The sequence below is a fragment of the Meles meles genome, chromosome 13 (assembly GCF_922984935.1).
Source record: "Meles meles chromosome 13, mMelMel3.1 paternal haplotype, whole genome shotgun sequence".
Lineage (NCBI taxonomy): Eukaryota > Metazoa > Chordata > Mammalia > Carnivora > Mustelidae > Meles > Meles meles.
The window spans coordinates 30334271-30357792 of NC_060078.1; the positions used below are offsets into that span (position 1 = coordinate 30334271).

General features: G+C 46.0%; 1 protein-coding gene across 2 annotated transcripts in view; it reads left to right on the forward strand.

Moving 5' to 3' along the window:
• Window positions 1-22873, forward strand: part of HKDC1 (hexokinase domain containing 1) — a 40764-nt gene extending 17891 nt beyond the window's left edge. For both annotated transcript variants that reach the window (XM_046027244.1, XM_046027243.1), the window contains 12 exons: window positions 614-797; window positions 3659-3814; window positions 5018-5251; window positions 6043-6347; window positions 8390-8535; window positions 8642-8761; window positions 11523-11618; window positions 11775-11874; window positions 13266-13449; window positions 15436-15591; window positions 19542-19775; window positions 21945-22873. In XM_046027244.1, coding sequence (XP_045883200.1) covers window positions 614-797; window positions 3659-3814; window positions 5018-5251; window positions 6043-6347; window positions 8390-8535; window positions 8642-8761; window positions 11523-11618; window positions 11775-11874; window positions 13266-13449; window positions 15436-15591; window positions 19542-19775; window positions 21945-22092 — 2063 coding nt within the window. In that variant the 3' untranslated portion in view covers window positions 22093-22873. The remainder of the gene's footprint in view (window positions 1-613; window positions 798-3658; window positions 3815-5017; window positions 5252-6042; window positions 6348-8389; window positions 8536-8641; window positions 8762-11522; window positions 11619-11774; window positions 11875-13265; window positions 13450-15435; window positions 15592-19541; window positions 19776-21944) is intronic.
• The last annotated feature ends 649 nt before the right edge of the window (window positions 22874-23522 follow it).

A 23522-nucleotide genomic window follows, 5' to 3' on the forward strand; every position in this document is an offset into this window, starting at 1 on the left:
GGGGGGTGTCTCCCACGGACTGTCCATTTGTAGCCACTCCCCAGTATTCTCATGCTTGAGGCGTTTCCTTGGAGTGATTTTGTGTTTGAGTAATGGAATGTTGCGTTCTTATGTGATAGCTAATCGCTGTCAAAGATAAGGATGTAGTTTCTGCTGAGAGCAATTTGTGGCAGGCCATGAGTAAAGAATATTTTTAGTATCAATAGAGAAGAGGCTAAGTAGCTTAGGGAAAGGATTTAAAAAATGACTGGGTGGGTGAATTTGTTTGTTTGTTTGTTTTTTTAATTTCCAAGGTTAGGTTCACTCATCCTCGTGTTTGTAAATGTGCTCTGTCAGCTTTCATCCATATTCATGGGGCTTCCTCACAATCAGCTCCATTCAGGACAGCAAACCATTAACATCTGAGAAGTGTAGACTTGACATATCAGCTTTATTCCTTATGAACTCCCAGGCTTGCCAAAGCTGCTTCCCTCAGTGAGAACCGGCCCGGGAAGTGGATCAAAAGCACTTTGTGGTACATTCAGAGGGCTCTCAGGCCCTTGAGAGGTCTCTGTGTCTCTGCCCAGCTGGGAGCCTTTCGGTCTTTGCCTGTTTGCTCTGATCCCTCGTGCAGGCACTGGTACCAATGCGTGTTACATGGAGGACATGAACAACATCGACTTGGTGGAAGGCGACGAGGGGAGGATGTGCATCAGCACGGAGTGGGGGGCCTTCGGGGACGACGGGGCTCTGGAGGACATTCGTACCGAGTTCGACCGGGAGCTGGACCTTGGCTCTCTCAACCCTGGGAAGCAGCTGTGAGTCCCCTTGTGCTGTCATCGGGGCGGTGGCATCAGGAAATACCCAGTCCCTCAGGTACACCTTGATTGTGGGAGGCTTTCCAGTGGTGACCAGTTACCTGTCGAAACGCTAGGCTTGGGTTTTAGTTTCATCGGGCACCTGTGAAAGTGAAGGTAAGGAGGTGGAGTGATCTCCTGTAGGTCATAACCCAATTCTAATTCAGTCCCTGTTTCTAGAGTGTGTATGTGTGGGGCAGGGGGGCTATCCCTGGGGACCAAGTGATTCGCGTCCTGCTCTCTCCATGCCTTCGGACGCACAGCCACAGAACAAACCCAGTGCAGCCCAAGGGAGCAGGACCCAGGGAAGCTCATAGGTGCTGCGATGCCTTCCCAGCTCAGGTCGTGGGGAGTCTTTCTCGGCTCTCACCCCATGCTCACCAGGAGAAGAGCTACTGGGGGTCTGCGTCAGCTCTGCCTATACGCTGAGCCCCCAGAGCTGCACGTCTGAGTTTTCTTTCCTTTCTATGCATGGTGTCTTACACGTTATTGGTTCTCATTAAGTGTTTGTTGAATGAAAATGTATTTTAAAATTTTTTTTTTAAATAAATGTTTTATTGGAGAAAAATAGAACCATCATGTACACAGGGAAAAGAGCACAAAAATTTAACTGATACAGAACAATGGAAAATCATCCATCATTACCCAATGTTGTTTGCAGTTACTTTTTAGTTTCTTAAACACCTCCTCTCAATTTATTTGTTTTTCTTTTTTTTCCCCATTTTATTTATTTTTTCAGCGTAACAGTATTCATTCTTTATTTTAAAAATTTTTAAAAATAATTTTAGGCTTACAGAAAAGTTAAAAAATGGTTGAAAATTCCCCTTCACCTAGATTCCTTAAGTATGAATATTCTGTCTCTGTTTCTGCGTATGTGTATATACATACACATATACACAAAATGTCTGAATAAAATTACTTTTCTGAGCCATTTGAAACTAAGTTGCAAACACAATATTCCTTCACTCCTGAATACTTCCAAGTGTATTATCTGCAAACAAGTATAGTCTCTCACAGAACCAAAGTATAATAGTCAAAATTAGGAAATTAACACTTAATCAGTTCTAACATCTAATTTACAGACCTTACTCAAAATTCATTAGCTGCCCCATTAATGTCCTTTATAAAACAAGAAAAAAGGAATGGTCCTGGCCCAGGCTCTGTTCAGGATCACACATGACAGCTTGTGGCTTTCTCTTGAGCCTCTTTGCGCCTGGAAACCCTCTGTAGTATCTCTTTCTTTTTCGTGAGCTTAAAGCATGCAAGCCATTTATTTATTATACAGAATGTCCCTCAACTGTCCGAGGTTTCCTCGTGATTAGATTCAGATGTACATTTTTGGCAGGACTGTCACAGAAGAGACGTGGGCCCTCCTCAGTGCATCATAACTGGAGGCCCTGGACGTTTGTTCATTTCTTGCTTCGCTCCCCCAGATCACTCGGCTAGGGGGCTGCGTAACAGGTTCTTCTCCTGGAGGTTGTTATATCCCTTCTGTCACGAATACTATCTGGTGAAGAGATACTTGGAGACTATGGAAATATCCCCTTTCCCATTAACTTTCACTCTTTATTTTGAGCATCCGGTGATGAGTCTCTAAATTCATCATCTTTCTTTGTTGTGATTCTCCTATAAACCATGGCTTTCCTATCTCCTCCATCTATCTGTTTATCCTCATAGGAATCCTCATAGGATTCTTTCTCTTATTTAATGGGGTATCATTTCTTTCTATCATTATTTATTTTGGTGCTTAGATAGTTCCACATTTGGCCAACAGAAGCCCCTTCAAGCTGATCCTGTGTCCTTTTGATGTGTTCTCATCGCTCCTTATGGACTTCCTTATTTTCTGGCCCTGTAAGATGCTCCGGGCTTCTTGTACATTTGTCTAGCCCCAGCCAATTTTCCAAGAAGCTCTGGTGAATAAATACTTAAAGTACCTCCTAGAAACCATTCAGACAGTAGCACTGCATGCCCAGAAAGCAAATTTCTGCTTTGGACATCCCTGCTCCCCCAGGCACACACCAATTTCACCGGTGACACAGCAGTTATGGCCCAAGACCATCATCACCCTCATCACCCTCATCACTCTCACTGTCTCCATTTCACCTAAAATAAATTTCATTCCCCCAAACCCAACCGGGATTTCTTTTGATTGTCTTCTGTTTCTGCGATGTTCTACGACTTTCTCTAATGAAATAGATAAAGTTGATTAGAAAACAGGTTGTCCTTGATTTTGGACCCTTGTATGTTGGGAGAATAAAAATTATATTTAGTTGTTTGCCTGGGAAGCAGTTAGTCATTGCTTGTCGGATGCAGATTCGGAATCAAGGTGTAGGCAGCCCAGTGGGATATTTCATCCACACTATTGGAGAGCCTTTCAAGCCCATCTCCCAGACACAGCATCTTTCTTTCTTGGCCAAAAGCATGGTGTAGGCATTGGAAGCATCTGAAATTTGGATTTGTCATGCCATGGTTGGTGGTCTGGGGGGCACCTGAAATCCCTGAGGTTGAGATTCCTTATGCCTAATATGAGAATGGTATCCCCATGGCCAGGGGTGATAAAGATTCTTAGATTCAAGCACTTCATGAGCAGTAAGAAATCATAGATCTCCTCTAGTGTAGTTCTCTCCTTTTATAGGTTAGGGGAGTGCAGTTCAGAGGAGACAAGTGAGCTCCCAAAGGCACCTGAGGCTGTGAAGGGAACTAAGGCCCCCTGACCCATGGAGTGGTGCTTTCATTTCTCATGACCCTTGACCATGGGCCTGGGCAAAGGATGCTACATACCCATAACCATAGCTGTTACTGATCTGTTCACCAAATCGTAGGTTTGAGAAGATGATCAGCGGCCTGTACCTGGGCGAACTTGTCAGGATCATCTTGCTGAAGATGGCCAAGGCAGGTCTCCTGTTTGGTGGCAAGAGGTCCTCTGCTCTCCACACTAAGGGCAAGATTGAAACACGGCACGTGGCTGCTATGGAGAAGTAAGCGGCCGGCTGGGTCCCTTCACCTTGTATCTGCAGCGGGTGAGGGTGGGTAGCCAAGGTGTGGTGTGCTTATGGCAGTGCACAGCGGAAGGGACCAGATCCATCCTGATCTTCACCAGGACACCTTCAGACTTGGGCCCAGCTTTGGGTGGGTTAGCAATGCTGGCTGCAACTCGGATGCAGCTTCTTCCTGGTTTCATTGGCCAGGGAGTCTGCGGTTGGAGGCCTAAGCCTTTCTTTTTCTTTTCTTTTTTTTTAAAAGATTTTATTTATTTATTTGGCAGACAGAGATCACAAGTAGACAGAGAGGCAGACAGAGAGAGAGGAGGAGGAAGCAGGCTCCCTGCTGAGCAGAGAACCCGATGCAGGACTCGATCCCAGGACTCAGAGACCATGACCTGAGCCAAAGGCAGAGGCTTAACCCACTGAGCCACCCAGGCGCCCAGCCTAAGCCTTTCTTATGTTTTGCTGCCTTCTTCCTCTTGCCTTCACCACCTGAAGTGGTGACTTAAAACTTTTTTAGGGTCCCAGATCCCTTTGAGGACCTAATTCAAATTCTGGACCCTTTACCACAAAAATGCATGTTCGTACTCAATTTTGCTAATAATATTGGGCATCCTTGGGCCCATTAGAGCCCATGCATGTCTAAGTTAAGAGCTCCCGCCATAACAAGGGGCATCTGTGCTTGGTACTGTTGGAGACTGGCTTTGGCTTTTGGTGGCTTGAGGCCTCACACAGAGGTCCCTGCATTGAGGAGATGGCTGGTGAAGGCGACTGCCTCCAGTCCACTCAGGGTCCTGTTCTGCAGGCTTAGAAACCCTGGCATTGGCCTGAGCTTTGCAATTAGTTTAGATTCTGAGCTCCGCAGAGTGGCCTCTGACTCCTAGAATCTGTTTGTGCAGAGTATGGCAGAGACTGAGTTTCTGTGGAAGGCAGAATAGTACAGTCAGGTCAAATCCTGACCCTTGCACTTCCTTGCTCTGTAACTGGGGACAAGTACCCCACTCTATGCCTGTCAGATCTTCAGCCGAGCCTGGCACATCGTGACAGCTCAGTGAACGGTGGCCGCTATGTTCATTATTATATCACGATGTGCCAGCTTGCTTGTATTCACAATCCTGAGAGGCGGGAAAGCTGGTTCTCTAGGGGACTTCCACAGGATGGAGAACCGTGGTCCTCTCATTGCCATCCCCTGGCCAGGTATAAGGAAGGCCTTGCCAATACAAGAGAGATCCTGACAGATCTGGGCCTGGAGCCTTCGGAGGCCGACTGCATCGCCGTACAGCATGTCTGCACCATCGTCTCCTTCCGCTCGGCCAACCTCTGTGCCGCGGCCCTGGCTGCCATCCTGACACGCCTGCGGGAGAACAAGAAGGTGGCACGGCTCCGGACCACGGTGGGCGTGGACGGCACGCTCTACAAGATACACCCTCAGTGAGTGCTGCCTGCACCCCACACCCTCCACCCCCGAACAGAGACCCAGCACGCTCTCCGAACTGTGCTGCTTTTCTGTGGGGCTGGAGCTAACCACCTCCTCGTGCTGCTGAGTTTCCAGGGGAAGGAGAGACCGTATGCCTCTAGCTGGCTGGGTTATTTTGGGGGGGATTGCTCTTAAAGAAATGCTCTACTAAACCTGACTAGAAGGGCGTTCACCCAGACACTTATCCATCTGTCCATCTATCCATCCAGCTATCTATTACTATTGAATACCTACTGAGATTGGAAAATAAAATACCCTCAGTTACAGATGGGGAAAGATCTGAAGGGCAGAGGTTGCCAAGTTCACAGGAAGGATATGGTAGGAAAATGCAGGGAAATGAGAATTTCCCAGGAGGAGGGAGTGGGAGAGCCCCTTCGGCTGACAGAGGTGGTGTTGGGAGTCAGGAAGGTATATGCTGGAAAGAGCTGGGGAAGGGACCCTTCCCCTTTGGACGCAGATGATTCTCAGCTAATATATTATGTGCAGACATGCCCTACTGATTGAAGTATTAGTGATGAATAAAATAACCACTTCTTTGAGCCTCCAAGTGTCCCTTCCACCACCCTAGCTGCCCTAGCCCCGCCCCCCAGTCAGCCCCTTGCCTCCCCATCATCCAGCAACTGAAGGACTGAGCCCAGCCCAGCAAGGTGGCTCAGGACCCCCGTTCCACACCTGTGTCTGTCCCCGTTGGCCAGGCCTGGGCCTTTATAGTTGTTACACATTTTGCTGTTGCCCCTGCCTTCAGATACCCGAAGCGACTGCACAAGGTGGTGAGGAGACTGGTCCCGAACTGTGACGTCCGCTTCCTCTTGTCGGAGAGCGGCAGCACCAAGGGGGCTGCCATGGTGACCGCGGTAGCCTCCCGTGTGCAGGCCCAACGGAAGCAGATCGATCATGTGCTGGCTCTGTTCCGGCTGACTCGAGAGCAGCTCAAGGATGTGCAGGGCAAGATGCGGACAGAATTCGAGAACGGGCTGAGAAAGGACACCCACCTGATGGCCACGGTCAAGATGCTGCCCACTTATGTCTGCGGGATGCCGGATGGCACAGGTGGGCCACGATCAGAGCTCCCGCCCAAACTCCTTAAATCCAGCTAGGCTTTAATTTTTTTTTTTTTTAATTTTAAAAAAGATTTTATGTCTTTGAGAGAGAGGAAGGGAGAGTACAAGCAGGGGACAAGGAGAAAGGGAGAGAGAGAAGCAGACTACGCACCGAGCAGGGAGCCCAATTCAGGACTCAATCCGAGGACCCTGGGGTCATAACCTGAGCCAAAGGCAGATGCTTAACTGATGGAGCCACCTAGGCACCTCAGGTTTTTAGTTTTAAAAGCCTTGTATTCATGTCTGTAATGGAGGGAGGGGGAGTAGGGTAGAAAGTCAGTACAGTGATTCTATTTGCCTTAGTGCATCCCGGGCATTTGCAATGGACAAATACCCTGGTGAGGTCACACGTGTGTCTGCGTAGCTGAGAACATGGCGTGTACCTCATGCTGCTGGCGACGGAAGCCCAGGCATTGCCCTCAGAGCTGCCATCTGGACACTTGGACTCGGCTGGCTTGTCTCCTACCTGCTACCCTGCCTCTCCTCTCCCAGGGCTTGGCTCTTCCTCTCTGCTCTCATTGCTTTCTGCCCCTGGCTTTTCTGACGCTTGATTCTTCTCTGTGCTCAGCCAAGAGGAGCCACTACACAAGTGGGTCTGTTCTTTAGACAACTGACTTCACCTCTCTGAACCTCAGGGGCCTCACCTAGAAATAATGACCTTTGTAAAATGCTCTAGATCTTTTACTGTGTTTTGGAATCTTTAATTTCATCTCATCCTCAGAACCACTTGGGATGTTTCACAAAGAAAAAAAAAAGATTCCTATTTTATTGCTGTCAAAACTGAGACTCAGGTCAGATGGCATCCTCAAGGTTGCACAGCTGCTCTTGGGGACTCTCAGCAACAGAGATCTTTCCAGAGCCAATATCCTTCGAGTCTACTTGGGAAAGAAACTAAGAGCAGTAAAAGATAACGTTCAAGTGTTTATTCTTTCATCCTTTTTATCCTTCTGCCTTCATTTTTTAATTTTAATTTTTAAATAAAGAGTTTATTTATTTGAGAAAGAGTGAGAGAGAGAGAGCATGAGAACGGGGTGAGGAGCAGAGCGAGAGAGAGAGAGAGAGACTCCCTGCCTATCAGGGAGCCTGACGTGGGGCTCGATCCCGGGACTCCATGATCATGAGCTGAGCTGAAGGGAGAGACTTAACCGACTGAGCCAGCCAGGTGCCCCTGCCTTCATTTGTCAAAGTTCCATTAAGCACCTCCTAAATGTCAGGCTCTGGTCCAGGCCTGGTGATAGCATGGGGAGGAAAGACAGCCCCTACCCTTGTGGAGCCTATGTTCTGTTGGGCTTGCAGACAATAGACAAACACCATATGAGGCCCTGTGGCAGCAGGAGCTATGAAGAAAGATCGGGAGAAGGCTTTAGAGAACTGGCTGGGAGTGATGTCTTTAGCAGATTCAGGAAACAGCAGAATGACCAGTGTGGACAGAACAGAGTGAGAGAGGCAGAGGGCAAGGTGAAAGTCATACAGGACAGGCTCTGATGCTCCACCATGTCAGAGAAATGAGAGATACTGTTGGGGTGGCCCTGGATGGTAATGGGGGGGCTGGTCTCTACATGGCTTCTTGTGAGTCAGGAGCAGGTGTGGGAATCCACACGTGGGACAAGCAGGGGACAGGAAGAACCCTTTCATGCTCGTGGGGAATAACTCCTGTAGGCCACAGAGACAGAATGGAAACATCCCCCAGATTTCACTGCGGTCAGTGTAGCCTGACTTGGATTCACCTTCAGAGGCTCCTTGAGCTTAAGCATCATATGTAGCCTCAACCAGGTAACCGGAAAAGCGGGCTGGCCTTGGACAGGCTCAAAGCACCATCCGGGGCTTGGAGGCTGTGCTGGGGGACTGCCACTCTCCTCTGGCTTGGGAGCCCCCACGGAGAAGGCTCCAAGTCGGCTCTGTGTTGGCAGCTCCTCTTCCTCTCAGTGCCTCCACACCAGCCCCTGCTCTGTGTGTTCTGGAGGAATGCAGCACCCACTTTTTCCCCCGCAGAGAAAGGAAAGTTCCTGGCCCTGGATCTGGGGGGAACCAACTTCCGGGTCCTCCTGGTAAAGATCAGAAGTGGACGGAGGTCGGTGCGAATGTACAACAAGATCTTTGCCATCCCCTTGGAGATCATGCAGGGCACCGGCGAGGAGGTACAGGCGGGTTGGGGGAGTTCCATGCTCCGGGGGGGGCGCGACCTGACGCCCCACCGCCCGGTGTTGCTGTTGGCCAGAGACGACCACCCCTTTCTCCCTGCAGCTGTTCGACCACATTGTGCAGTGCATCGCCGATTTCCTGGACTACATGGGCCTCAAGGGAGCCCGGCTGCCTCTGGGCTTCACCTTCTCCTTTCCCTGCCGGCAGACAAGCATCGACAAGGTAGGACAGCCCTGCAGACTTAAAGGCAGCCTGGCGCGTTTCCCTCCTCCCCCAGAGGACTCTCACAGGGTCTGGGGTTCAGGGCAGCTGGGGAAACATAGCCAAGCCTTTGAACTATTTAATGTTTTCCATTTCTTATGTTCTATTTTCACCTTTAGGAAATAGCTCCTTGTATATATACACACTATTTTTTTTGACTTAAAAATTAACATATAATGTGTTACTTGTTTCAGGGGTACAGGTCTGTGATTCATCAGTCTTAAACAATTCACAGCACTCACCAAGCACATACCCTCCCCAGTGTCCATAACCCAGCCACCCATCCCTCCTACTCCCCACCCCCCAGCAACCCTGTTTGTTTCCTGAGATTAAGAGTCTCTTATGGTTTGTCTCCCTCCCCAGTTCCATCTTGTTTCTTTTTTCCCTCCCTACCCCCATGACCTCCTGCCCTGCCTCTCAAATTCCTCATATCAGGGAGATCATATGATAATTGTCTTTCTCTGACTGACTTACTTCACTCAGCATGATACCCTCTAGTTCCATCCATGTCATTGTAAATGGCAAGATTTCATTTCTTTTGATGGATGCATAGTATTCCATTGTACGTGTATATATATACACACCCCACATCTTCTTTATCCATTCATCTGTTGGTGGACATCTAGGCTCTTTCCATAGTTTGTCTATTGTGGACATTGCTGCTATAAACATTCGGGTGCACGTGTCCCTTCGGATCACTACCTTTATACACACTATTTTTAATCACCACGTTGTGGGTAAGTAAAACAGAGGCTCAGAGAGGTTAAGTCAGTTGTCCAAGTTGCCACATCTATAAACTGTGGTGGAAGGTTCCAACCCAGGACACCGGTGTGAGAGCCCAGGCTCTTGCATTTTGCCTTTGGGGGAGACCAGCACCCAAAACCAATGTCCTGAAACCATCTTGGCTATAATACACAGTACACTTATATATATATATAATTAAAACCTGCAAGTCAAGAAATATTGTCCTTGTTGTACGCATTACACTCTCTTTTCTATCCCATCTCATTTTATGTATGAGAAGCTTGAGCCATGCTGGTCTTACCTGATGGGTTGGTACAAAATCAGAACTGGAACAGATCTCATCAGGGCTCTGAGAACACCATGGAAACACCCATGCCAGCAGCTCCTTCCTGCCCTAATTCAGAGAATGGGGAGACAGGGGTTCAAAAGGCTGAATTATCTGGCCACACACCTAGCTCTCTTAAAATTAAAAATGCCAGAAGGCTAAGAGCCAGAATATCCATTTCTCAAGATTCCATTTTTCAAACATGTGTTGAGAAGGAGTGATTAAGGTTGTTCACTACAGCACCCCTTTTTAACAATGAAACATGAGAAATTGCTCTCATGGCAGCGGGGGGTGACTAAAGACACTAGCAGAGCCATCATAAGGAATTACTTCTTTGATCTGCGTTTACCAGGCACACACGTAGTGGTGCTCGGTGCCGGACACGGTTCTAAGTGCTTCGCAGACGCTACCCACCAGACTGGGAGGAACAGAGTGAGAGCGTGGGTCTGGAAGCTGAATCTTGGCTTCTCCAGTTACTGACTGAATGACCGTGGGCAAATTGTTTAACCTCTCTGGGCCTTGGTTTCCTCATTTAAAAACTGGAGATAAAAATAGTACTTATTTCATAAGTATTCTTTATTTCTATGCAATTATATTTGCTCGGTGAAGGCATGGGACAGATCCACATGAACTGACCTGGAAGTCTAGAAGACACATTATTAAGTAAGAAAATCAATTTCCAGTAGTTCACACACAGTGTGAATTTATTTTAAAATACACATAAACAGAGAGAAAGAGGTCTGGAGGGAGTCCTATCAGCCTGATAGTAGAAGTTACCTCTCAGACTGGGGGGATGGGCAGTTAAAGGGGACTTTGTCCTTACCAGTAACACTTTAATTTTTTACAAGGGCAACATATTACTGTATGACTGCTGCCATTAAAAATTAATATACCATTAAGGCAGCTGTGTGCAGCTGTCCACAGTCCTGAATGATCAACGAACTCCAGGCACAGCCGCTCTTCCTGACCCAGGATACTGGGGCTCCAGGCCTCTCCAAGGAGTTCTGACAGGTTCATGGATACACTGTTAAGAGGGTCCTGGGATCGAGTCCCGCATCGGGCTCTCTGCTCAGCAGGGAGCCTGCTTCTCCCTCTGCCTCTCTCTCTCTCTGTCTCCCATGAATAAATAAAGAAAATCTCTTAAAAAAATAAAAATGAAAAATACTTTTTCTCAGTATTGTAAAAATTATAAAGCGAACTTTGGGAAAACTAGAAAATATGGACACACAAAAAAGGAAAGACTAAAAGGCACCCATAATCTTGTACCCAGAGAGAACCCTTGTCAACTTCCTGGGATAGGCATTGTTGCATACCTTTTTCTAGATAGTGTGTGTGTGTGTGTGCGCGTGCACGTGCGTTCACGCATGCATGTGTCTGTAGAATAATATCTGTATTTGTTTAGTGTGTGTTCACTTTACAGTGTGTGGTAACCATCTTTCTCTAACGTTCACTGTTCTCTGATGGCCTGATTTTTTATGACTGTTTAATATTTTCTATATTCATGCACAAGATAATAGATCTATATTGTTGGAACAATAGGCTGCCTCTAGTGACAAGCAGCCGACCACAGCACTTTGCATCTCTCTGATGCTGAGGTTGGGTAGTGGTCCCAGCAAACTGTTGCTCAAATGAATTTCTCCTCCTCTCTTTTAGGCAACACTCATCGAGTGGACCAAAGGCTTCAAGGCCACTGACTGTGAAGGGGAAGACATGGTGGACATGCTCAGGGAAGCCATCAAGAGGAGAAATGTATGTTACAGTGTTGAGACTCATGCCTGACCTTGTGCCTTTTCCCAGGCCCCTTTGCTCTGCCACCCTGTGCCCCCCCCCCCCGTCCTGATACGCCACTCCTGAGACTACCTGGCGTGCACACCCAATTTTACAGTATGGCTGCTTCCTTTGCAGGAGTTCGATCTGGACATAGTTGCAGTTGTGAATGACACAGTGGGGACCATGATGACCTGCGGCCATGAAGATCCTAATTGTGAGATTGGCCTGATTGCAGGTAAGTGGTCAGGCATGTCCCATTAGCCTACTCACAAGTCTGATCTTCTGGTAGTTTCCTTTTCACATAGTGTGGGGCTGGGCCAGGGTTGGGGCTGGGGGGGTGGATGGAGCATTGTTCCATTACACAGATGCTCTAAAGCCAGCTTTGTCCAAGGCAGAGATGAAGTTAAGATAAGGAGTCCAGGTTTCCTAATTTCTAAAACTTTACTTAGTATCTTTCTCCTTAAGAGCCCTAAGCCGATGTTGTCCTTTTGTTGAGGAAGGAGAATGACACAGAAAGATGAGATTTGCAAATTAGGGTCCTGGGGCAGATTATCTGGAGTAGAAAGAGACCACTGTTGGCTTGGGGCTGATTTCCATGCAGCTCTGATGTACGTTTCCTGTGTTAGCTGACCTCTTCTAGCTGTGGGTATGCAGGATGGGGAAAAGCTGGAAAGAAACCTAGAAGGGAAGGGGGTGGCCTGACATGTGATATAGGCATTTGAGGGGCCTTTGAGAGAATTCTGGCAGTGATTAAGGGCAAGGATGGATTTCAGAGGGCTGACTTTCTAATTGGCAGGGAGATGGGTAGGATTTGAACTGGTAAAGACAGATGATGAGCATTGCAAGTGACAGGCATGCGTTAGTCATGACAGAATCAGGGAAAGTTGTTCCAGTTGGCTGTCTGGGCTTCCTGAAGGGGAGCAGTGGGTAGAACAAGGAGATGGGGATATAGTGAGATGCTTCCAGGGCCAGCTAAGAGGTTTCATCTCACTGGAACTCTTACTCACTTGGTAATGACAGACACTCTGCCTGGACTTGAGTTTCCTCATCTGTGGTAGGGGTCAGGCTAGAATTAGGAGGGCAATGGGGTGAGACTTGTTTGATTGAATATAATAGTTGCCTGGATCGTTGTACTGAGAATAGTTCTGAGATCAGGTCAGGGCAAAGGAGAGAGAAAGTGGCCACAGACACCAATGTTTATGTCTCCAAGACTAGATAATTCCTCATGGTCCCTTCTAGCTCTGGCTGCTAAGCATGACTACTTGGGAGTCCATTTTGTGTGCCTATAGCTTCACAGTAATGGTGAGGATAAGGAAGAGATGATGATGTGATGCGATGGTGAGGAGGAGGGGGAGGATGGTGTCCTCTCTTGTACCACATACTGTGTGGAGGAAGCATCTCGTTTTCTTTAGAACAACCCTATAAGGCAGGGATTACTTCCTTTTTATAGATGAAGAAGATGGACCTCTGAAAGACGAGATTCTCGCCTGTAGTCCCTGTGTTGTGAGGGTAAAGCTGGAATTCACAGCCAGTCGTATCTGACTCCAAGCCCAGATTCCTCTCCACTGCCCTCCTCTGCCTCTTTAGGGCCTCTTGAGACTAAAGTCCCTTCATGATTCCTTTCAGGAACAGGCAGCAACATGTGCTACATGGAGGAGATGAGGAACATCGAACTGCTGGAGGGGGGCGAAGGGAAGATGTGCATTAACACGGAATGGGGGGGATTTGGAGATAATGGCTGCTTAGATGACATCCGGACCCAGTATGACAAGGAGGTGGATGAGGGGTCCTTGAACCCTGGCAAACAGAGGTGAGGAGGGCCAATGTGTATATTTAAGCAGGTTGTGCAGTGTATGACTTTATCAGACCCAGGGAGGGGTACTACATTCATATTGTAGCCGCTATAGCATTGTATTTTTATTATACGTCCCCATCAGAGGTCAGTGATGTGTCTTATTGGAACAAAAGCAAAATATAGGACAAGTTTGCAAGAAGTAGAAAGAAGGGGTGACTTTTTGCTAGTTACCATAAGGTACCATAAGGTCTAGGGTGGCTTTGGAAGTGATTTAAACACAGTCACCAAGTTCACTCACTGTGGGCCAAGTGTCACAGAGCAGGGGCTTGCTGACTCAGTGGGCCCGCTCAGGGTGGGCTTCTAGGATATCCGGTTTAGAGGTCAACATCCTCAGCTTTTCAAGGGCTGCTACCAGGTTGGTGACCTCTGTTGTTCTGGGGGTAGGAAAGTGACGTGGGTGGCAGATGGGAGCACTGGTTCTCAGTCATGATGTCATGTCCCATCAGGGGCCACAGTCACTAGGGAGGTAGATTCCCATTACTAGCCATACCAAAAATAGGGAAACCAATGAATGATTCTTTAAAAAAAATGAGTACATTTTCACTTGTGTTCTCATCTAGCTTCTCGAGGAAAAGAGAAAGGGGCAGGTAAGGGTAGAGGAAATGTGCTAGGAATTGATAATTAACTCAGGCCCATCCATGACAGCAGGTGTTGGCAAACTTTTACTGTAAAGGACCAGATTGTAAATGTTTTACTATGAGGCCATATGGTCTTTGTCATAATGAAGCTCAGTGTCTTAGTATATAAAATAAGATGAAAATATAGATTTATCATGATGATGATATCCCAGTGGGGAAGTTGAACAGATAGGAAATGTAATGGGATATGTGGGCCACAGATGCCTTGTAACTGTGGAACCAAGAACCAAGTATCCGTACAAGGAGATACTTGGGGAAGGCCAGGGCTAGCCTTAATCATCCTTGAGTTTCCTAGCACTAGTCTTTGTAGCTAGGAGGAAGATGAGCTGTGGGGAGCCCAGCTGAACCAGGGCTTGCTCCAAAAAGAAGGGACCTTATCTCTGAATCCCAACTTGGGACATTTGAGCATCATGGCTCTTCTTAAGGGGCAAGTGCTTCTTCTTTTTTTAAGATTTTATTTATTTATTTGTCAGAGAGAGAGAGAGGGAGTACAAGCAGGGGGAGCAGCAGTCAGAGAGAGAAGCAGGCTTCCTGCTGAGCAAGGAGCCCAATGTGGGACTCAATCCCAGGACCCTGGGATCATGACCTGAACCAAAGGGAGGCGCTTAATCGACTGAGCCACCCAGGCAGCCCAGCTTGTCATCACTGTTAGTAACACTGTCTCACAGGCCTGTGCACAGTGCCTGGTCAGTGCCTGCTGGTTACAAAGTCCCTTCTCCTCTTGTTTCTTCCCTCAGGGAGCTCATAGCCTGGTAGAAAGGGGGATTTGGCTCCCTTCCAACATGTTTCAAGATCTCCTGGTGTGTGGAGTTTAAGTATAGTATTTCACAGAGCAGAATCTCTAATGGAACAGATTTCTTCAAATGCAAAGCCAAGGGGGAATCTAGTAAACCAGACTCATAACACAAAGCCAGGGAGAACTGGCTCTGGGACCTGGAAAGGAACTCACTCAGTGCCCGCTGTGGACCAGATGCTGGCCTCCCAACGCTCTTGCAGGATCAGGCTTTTGCTCTCTGTTTTACAGATGATGGCTCACAGTACTTGCTCCTGTGCCCAGCATGGGGCAGTGAGGAGACTTGCCTTCCTCTGGTCCACAGGACTCCAAAGACTGGCTGTCCCACATCGTGCAGACTTCTGCATTGCACGTCTCTGGGTCTACTGCCCACTCTGAACCACCCCAAACCAGGCATCTGTTGGATGCCAGTGGTCTACCTTCCATACCCAGACCCATGGTCCTTTCATGAACCACTCACCAGTGCTGATTTTCCTGCTCATACCAACCTTATCCCTATTCTCCAAACAGATATGAGAAAATGACCAGTGGGATGTACCTGGGGGAGATTGTGCGGCAGATCCTGATTGACCTGACCAAGCAGGGTCTCCTCTTCCGTGGGCAGATTTCAGAGCGTCTCCGGACCAGGGGCATCTTTGAAACCAAGTTCCTGTCTCAGATCGAAAGGTAATATGGGATCAAGTTCACCTGCTCATGTGAGAGGCCCTGACTGGAATGTGCTGCTGTCAGGCTGGGGTCCAGCAGACTTGAGATTTAAAAATAAAGACATGAAGGGCCTGGCTGGGCAAAGGGTTTCTTTCTGGAGCTGCTCTGTCTCTCTAGCTGCATGAGGAACCACAGTACACAGTCAAAGGGCCCGTCACGTGCCTGGGCCCTAAGCTTCCTGAACTGTTAACACAGGAGTTAGCTTAGGCTAAAAAAACTGATCCTTTTTTGTTTCTGAAAAGATGATGTGTCCATAATATGAAAAAAAAATCTTTTAAAAAATTACCCATATGCTTGCAACTAACTATAACTGTTTTGATTTTTGCATATTCCCTTCCAAGTTTTTCAATGTGTGTAAACATATTTTAATAATTATAATCATAGCACACATATCATTCTATATATTATTTACTTAGTGTTTGTACATGACAATTTTCCATTATAATTCTGGTTTTCTATTTTATTTTTTATTATGAAAAATTATAACACATATAAGAGTAGAGGGAATGGTAAAATGATTCTAATGTTTGCATCACCACCTTCAACAATGATCAACTCACAGCCAGACTCAGTCCATTAATAGACTCTTGCTTTTCCCACCCCCAAGCTGGATTAATTAATTAATATCCTGCTAGTGTTTCTATTTTCCAGATTACCTAAAAATAATGTTTTTTACAGTTCATTTGTTTGCATCCATATCCAAACAAGGTCCATATGGTGCCACTGGTTGATAGGTCTTTTAAAAATCTCTTTTAATGTATAGATTTCTCCTCTTGTTTCCCCTTGGAATACATTTGATGAAGAAACTGTCATTGTATCCTAGAAGTTTCCTGTGTTCTAGATTTTGCTGATTTCACATTTAGCATTTTCCTCTCCCTTGTATTTCTTGGAAACTCACAAGAAGACCGAGATGCCTGGTTAGATTCCGTATTGAAGTTTGGACAAGAATATGTCATAGGTGGCATTGGATTTTCTGTCTGTGTCTCTTTTATGTTGTTAGCAGTCATTGATGCTCATTGCCTAGATCTGTGATTGTAAAATGATGGCAAGTTAATGCTAATACTCCTGCATTTTCTAGCTAGAATACTTCTAGAAAGAGAAACTTCCTCCTCTCAACTCTTCGGTGTAATTATCATTTTAAATAGCTGCGTGATGTTACATTATATTGCTGTACTGTAATTTACTAAACTTTCCCTTTAATATAAGATGTCTAGCTTATAATTTATGGATTTCTGCAATTCTGAGCAACACCATAATTATTCTTTTTGTGTTATCATTTGCATCTCACGAATTATTTCCTTAGGAGTAGAAGCATTTGGTTAAAAGAAGCATTTCCCTATGGACACACTTTTAAAAAGATAGTTCTGGTTTCCACCACCACCAGTGATGTACAAATGTGTTGGTTTCACTGCTTTTCCTACCAGCACTGGTTCTTACCAGAGATTTTGTATTTGGAATTTCTGTCAATTTGCATTCATTCCGTTAATTTTACTGGTCTTTATGGCCAGATGCCAGCAAGCCAAATATCACTTTGGGAGACAAAGGAAGCTCTTTAGAAGTGAAAGCAGTGTACTTAATGAGAGAAATCTGCAGAGCAGATCTTGCTGTCTAAGGAGATGGAGGTAGAATCAGTAGCAGCAGCAGCAGCAGCAATTTTGTGTTTTCGGAAATGTTGATCAGCAGATACCCAGCATCCTTTTTTTTTTTTTTTTTTTTTTTTGGCCTAGCTTCAACCGTTAGATTCAAAGTTAAAAGTCATCACCTTTGATGACCAGAGGGATCCTCTTTTGCTGCGGGGGGCATGGTTTCTCCCTCCTGTGCAAGAGATAAGCAGATGGACTATCTTTGCCTTTTTTTTTTTTTTTTTTTGAGTACAAAGGAAGATGTCCCTGGACAAGGGTAAGTTAGCAGGACCTATATGCCTCTAGGAATATTTGCTTCTGCTGCACCAAAGGTGTCTGCTTTGGATGCTTTGATTTCCTGTTTCTAGGTATTTTATGTATTTTTAAACTTCATGGAATAAAAATCATATTCAGTGTCGTGCCAGTTGGGAATGGGAGGTGCTATGCGCACTGTGGCCCATTTCAAAGCACATTGTCCAGTGGATGAACCAGGGACCTTGGGGGGAATCCTGGGCTTACTACAGTCTCCGAGCCTGAGTTCAAGATTGCTTGTGCTGTGTGACCTGGGGCAAGTCGCTTTACCTCTCTGGATGACAATTTCTTTCCTTCTAGAGGATAAATGCTCTACTGCTTAACCCCAATGATCGACCCAATGGTCAAGTAGGGGAATGCACATGAAAGAACTAGGTAAACTGTGATGGGGTAGGTGAACTCGGTGAACTAGGTAAACTGTGATGGGCTAGGTGAACTCGGTGAACTAGGTAAACTCTGATGGCCAAACTGTGGAAAGAATTTCAGGTTTTATTATTTTACATACTGAAAAAAAAATCCACTTTTTTTCATCCTATACAAATATTACTCATTCATAAGCAAAATGAAGGGGCACCTGGCTGGGCTCAATTGGAAGAACATGTGACTCTTGGTCTCGGGGTTGTGAGTTTAAGCTCCAATGTTGGATATAGAGATTACTTTTTTTTTAAGATTTTATTTATTTATTTGAGAGAGAGAGACAGAGCATGAGCAGAGAGAGGGAGAAGCAGACTCCCCACTGACCAGGGAGCCCGATGTAGGGCTCGATCTCAGAACCCTGAGATCATGACCTGAGCTGAAGGAGACACTTAACTGACTGAGCCACCCAGGTGCCCTGGGTGTAGAGATTACTTAAATTAAAAAAAAAGCAAAAGGAAGAAAGTAAGTACTACCATAATCCTACTAGCATCTAAATAGATTTCGTTCTGCTCTTTTTTTCCCCTGAGCAAAGACACGTATTCAAAAACAAAAACAAACCAAAATCATATGGTACATAGCATTTTACCATCTCTTTTTTTCACTTAATATGTTGTGAACGCTTGCATTACACATTCTCACACAGGCTCATCATTGGGATCTACAAAGGATTCTATTATCTGACTACACCACCATTTACCTGTTGAATCCACTCTATGGCCAGACAGGTTATTTCTCAGTTTTTCTCCCTGATAACAGTCTTCCCTACGTATTCCCTGAGACAGTCAAGGCTATAATTTTACATTGTGTAGCTTGGAAGTCAGAGCTCCGTAAGTTCCCTGGGAGATAATCAGGGTCTAGACTTGAGGCCAGCCTGTCCCCACGGCAGGTGCTTCTGTGCTTATAGTCCTGTGGGCAGGTTCCTGTTCATTAAGGTGACGATTTTACATTGTTTATTAATTTATTCACTTCCCCATTGAATGTACACAGCCCTATGCTGGTTTCTATTGAGAATATAGTCTTACCCTCATAGAGCACATAGTCTAGTTGGGAAGTAAAAACAGAAAATTAGAAAAGTTAAGGAGAAGGAAAGTTGGCCTCCAGTTGAACAGGGCCCAAGTAGCGGGAGCTCCCATGCTCAGTGGGAGAGGTTAGACTGGGTGTGAGAAGGCGGGTGCTTGAATCCCTGCTCTCTGCTCTCTGTGGGTAAGTCTCTAGCACCCTGAACCTCAGATTCCTCTTCGGAAAACGCACACCGGATGTGTTGGTTGCTGAATCTAATAAGAACTTCTAGTGAGATAATAGGTTTGAACATGCCTAACACAAGAGGTGCCCACACTTTATTTCTGGAAGTTGGTGGGACTTCCAAGGGCCCGGGGAGGCAGGTTGCAGGCTTTCCTGAGTCCCAGCTTCTGTGGCATTCTGCGGTAGCTCAGCCATTGCCTGGATCATTTTTCCCTCCCTCCCCCTGGGGCATTGGGGGCTGGGGTGTTGTGAGCCATGTGGAGCGGGTTTGAGGGCTCTGGGAAGCAGGTCCTGACGTCCCGCTCTGCTTGCCCGCAGTGATCGGCTGGCCCTCCTCCAGGTCAGGAGGATTCTGCAGCAGCTGGGCCTGGACAGCACGTGTGAGGACAGCATCGTGGTGAAGGAAGTGTGCGGAGCCGTGTCCCGGAGGGCGGCCCAGCTCTACGGTGCTGGCCTGGCTGCCATCGTGGAGAAAAGGAGGGAAGACCAGGGGCTAGAGTACTTGAACATCACCGTGGGAGTGGACGGCACCCTGTACAAGCTGCACCCGCAGTGAGTGCACCAGAGAGGCTGGGATGGGAGGGCGTGGACCCCACTCCATCTAATAGACAAAGTGTGAGCCTGCAGGGCTCTCTCCCCTAGTGGTTAGGATCTGGGAGTATTCGCTGTCCTCTCTGGACCCCATGCTCCTCGAGGCAGTCGTAATCTCCACCTTGTAGGACTGTGTCAGGATTGAGGTCCCAGTGCTCCACAAATGCAAGTGACTAGTTCTAACTACTCCCACCTGACCTCACGGGGAAGCAATGAGAACTGAGTATTTTGTACCGCACAGAGCATTTGTCAAGTATGAACAGGTTATAATTTTCTTAGCTCAGAGCCAGTGGACAGAAGGATTAATGTGAGTTTGAATCTTGGCTCCACCACTTAGAAGCTGGAAGACCTAGGCCCAGTTTCTTACCATCTCTGAGCCTCAGTTCTTAATCTGTAAAATGATGACAAAAATCTTACCTACCTTATAGGTTGTCATGAGGACAAAGTTAAACAGTGTCTGTAGAGTGCATGGCACATCACAAAAATGTCAATCATTAAAGCTGTCATTATTTTTTTGAAAACTATTATTTTTCTTTAGTGTTTAATATTTTGTTTTGGTGAAGAGAAAAAGTGTTAAGTTTATAAAGATTTCCAGTCATGCTGAAACATATACGTGAACATACTGTTATCGTAATCCTGGATCATTAGCTCTTCCTATGATGATGACTCATTATCCAAAAAAATGGACTGCTATCTTTTCTTGGTTTTCCCCTTAGGATCACTTATTTTATTATTATTATTATTATTATTATTATTTTTATTTTTATTATTATTTTGTTGACATTTGTCTCATTTGCTCTATTAATGGAAAAAAGACAAAGGAAATCAATTTTTTTTAAAAAACTGGAGTTTTCTGATTTACTGTGCTATCTACTATCAACTGTTAATTACTTTCCTAGAATCATATGGACTTTTATTTTTATTTATTTTTTTATTTTTTAAAGATTGTATTTATTTATTTGACAGACAGAGATCACAAGTAGGCAGAGAGTCAGGCGGGGGGTGAGGGGGTGGCGGGAAGCAGGCTCCCTGAGGAGCAGAGAGCCAGATGCAGGGCTCGATCTCAGGAGCCTGGGATCATGACCTGAGCTGAAGGCAGAGGCTTTAACTGAGCCACTCAGGCATCCCTCATATGGACTTTAAAAATCTTAATTCATAACTTATTGACTAGAAAACATCCCAGGCCAATCTAACCACCAGGGTCAATGTGCCGGAAGACAGGGTTTTAGAACGACTCAGTAACCAGCCCTTCACACTGGTTTCCCTCTGTCACCCCCATCTCTACCCCAACACTTTAAGGCTTATTTGTAGTTCAGAATTAAAGGAAATGGACCATCTTATCAAAAGAGAGTAGATCCTTAGTGTTGAGATTTTAGGTATAAGCGAAGTGGGATTATAGAAATAAAAATGGATGTAGAAACAGAACTTCCTGTCCTCTCAAATGAGACCCCTGGATAAACATCTTTATTTAAGTTGGTCCATGGTGCTGGGATTGCTTGTGAAGTGATATATATACTATGGAATATGCAGTTGAAAGACTCTCATTCTAGCAGAATTAGTTAAAGAATATTTTCATTACTTTGGTTCCATAAGAATCACTTATTTCTGATGTGGTACCAACAAGCATCTCTCTTAAACCAAAACTGGACCAAAGGACAAAAACCACATGATCATTTCTTTTTTCTTTTTTACATTTTAATTTATTTGTTTGTTTATTTATTTGAGAGAGAGAGAGCAGGGGGAGGAGCCAAGGGGGAGGGAGAGGGACAAGCAGACTCTGCTGAGCGTAGAGCCTGATGGAAGGCTCGATCTCACGACCGTGAGACCATGACCTGAGCTAAAATCAAGAGTCAGATGCTTCACCAACTGAGCCACCCAGGCGCCCCTAATAATTGCTTTTAAACTGTTATTTATTACACTTTGTATGTATATTCTATATGTAAAACACCGATAATAGTCTCTGGCTTTGGTAGTTGCTCAATAAAAGGTACCATTGAAACAGCTCTTCACCGAGTGGTATGGGAAGCCTGGCGAAGCAATCTGGAAGGAACAAACTAGTTTGGAATCATTCATAAATATGTTGGGCATGTATGTAAGTGCTGATGATGTTTCTCTCTCTCTCTTTCATAGCTTTTCTCGGATCTTGCAGGAAACTGTGAAGGAATTGGCTCCTCGATGTGATGTGACGCTCATATTGTCAGAAGACGGGAGTGGAAAGGGAGCCGCTCTGATCACTGCTGTGGCCAAGAGGTTGCAGCAGGCCCAGGAGGAGAACTAGGAACTCCCTCGGGCTTGGGCCTGATGTGCCTTGGATACTGGCCAGCCTTTCCTCCAGCAAATGAGTTGGTCAGGGACCAACAGGCAAGCTTCTAGCTGACTTCACATTCTGGGTGGCCAAAAGAGAACCCTGGGTTCTCGGGTACTCCTAGCATTTTGTTACTTGGTGTTGTTTTTAGGGCATTCAATGACATTTCTGGTTGGCATATTTGACCCCAAATGGGCCAACTTGTAAAATCAAAGCATTTGGGCCTGAAATAATCCCCCTTTAGCAAATTTTTTGAGGCCTGAGCTGCTAGTTCTCTATGGCTTTGGATCCTGTGGATTTTGGACTTAGAAACATGTCCACAGTCTGCCCCCGTGGCCTAGCTGGCTGAGCTCCCCACTGGGATACTTCAGCCATTGCTTGCAGTAGGTTGGGTCCTGACTCGTGGATACCCCTTTGAGAAGGATAAGGATTCATGTAGTAAACTGGAGATCTAATCTGGCTTGTCCTTAACTTGTCATGCTGATGAGGGAAAGAGAACAAGACTTTGGAGTATCAGCCCCAGGATGAAGAATGGTTGGTTGCCAGGCAACCCTGCAGGAATCTTTTCATGCTTAAAGTGAGTTATATCAACACCTGTAGGATTTTGCTTCTCAATGTTTCGGGGAGGGGTGCCGTTTGGGGCACCTGTTTTCATTTTACACGTTGCTTGTGTTGCTACTGTGGGTAGTTGTTTTCAGGACTGTTAAGGATATGAAATCCAGTAAATGAATAAAAATATTTGATTTCCTAAGAATCTTTGCATGAGGTATCAGTATTTCATTGGGGAGACTCGTTCGCTAACTTCATACCCTGCTTGTGGAATAAGGACACTGACGTTTCTGAGAGCATCTCTCTCACCCAAACTTCTTCCCAACAGGGAGAAATATACAGAGTATCTTCTGTGATACCTTTAACCATTTATCCAAATCTCATTTGAACAAATACTTCTCATGACTGGGTCATTTACCTTGTGATCCCACAGCCCTTGCTTTTAACAGCTAAAGTTGACTGGAGGGCCTTTGGACTTCCAAGCTGACTTCTACCTTCCTGGAACTCAGCCCTCCCTACTCCCCCATTAGCCTGCATTCTCCCCTCCAGAACTAAGTGGACTTGGCCTGTCCCTGCCCATTTCCCCGCTGGATGTCCTCACCTTTTCTTGACCCCCCCCCCCATTAATCTGAACTACCTGTGACTTCCTACCTCATCATCGAATTACCTGCATGTGTTTCTCATCTGGCCCCTAGATTGAAAGATTTTTTGTTACATACGTTTTTGTATTGCTCCAGTGAACCCAGGATGATGATGTTCTTACTAAATGCTTACTAGATGGAGACATGATTGAAAAATGAACTGTTCCAAGAAATTTCCTTTAGAAACAGTGGAGGCCATTATCATGGGCCACA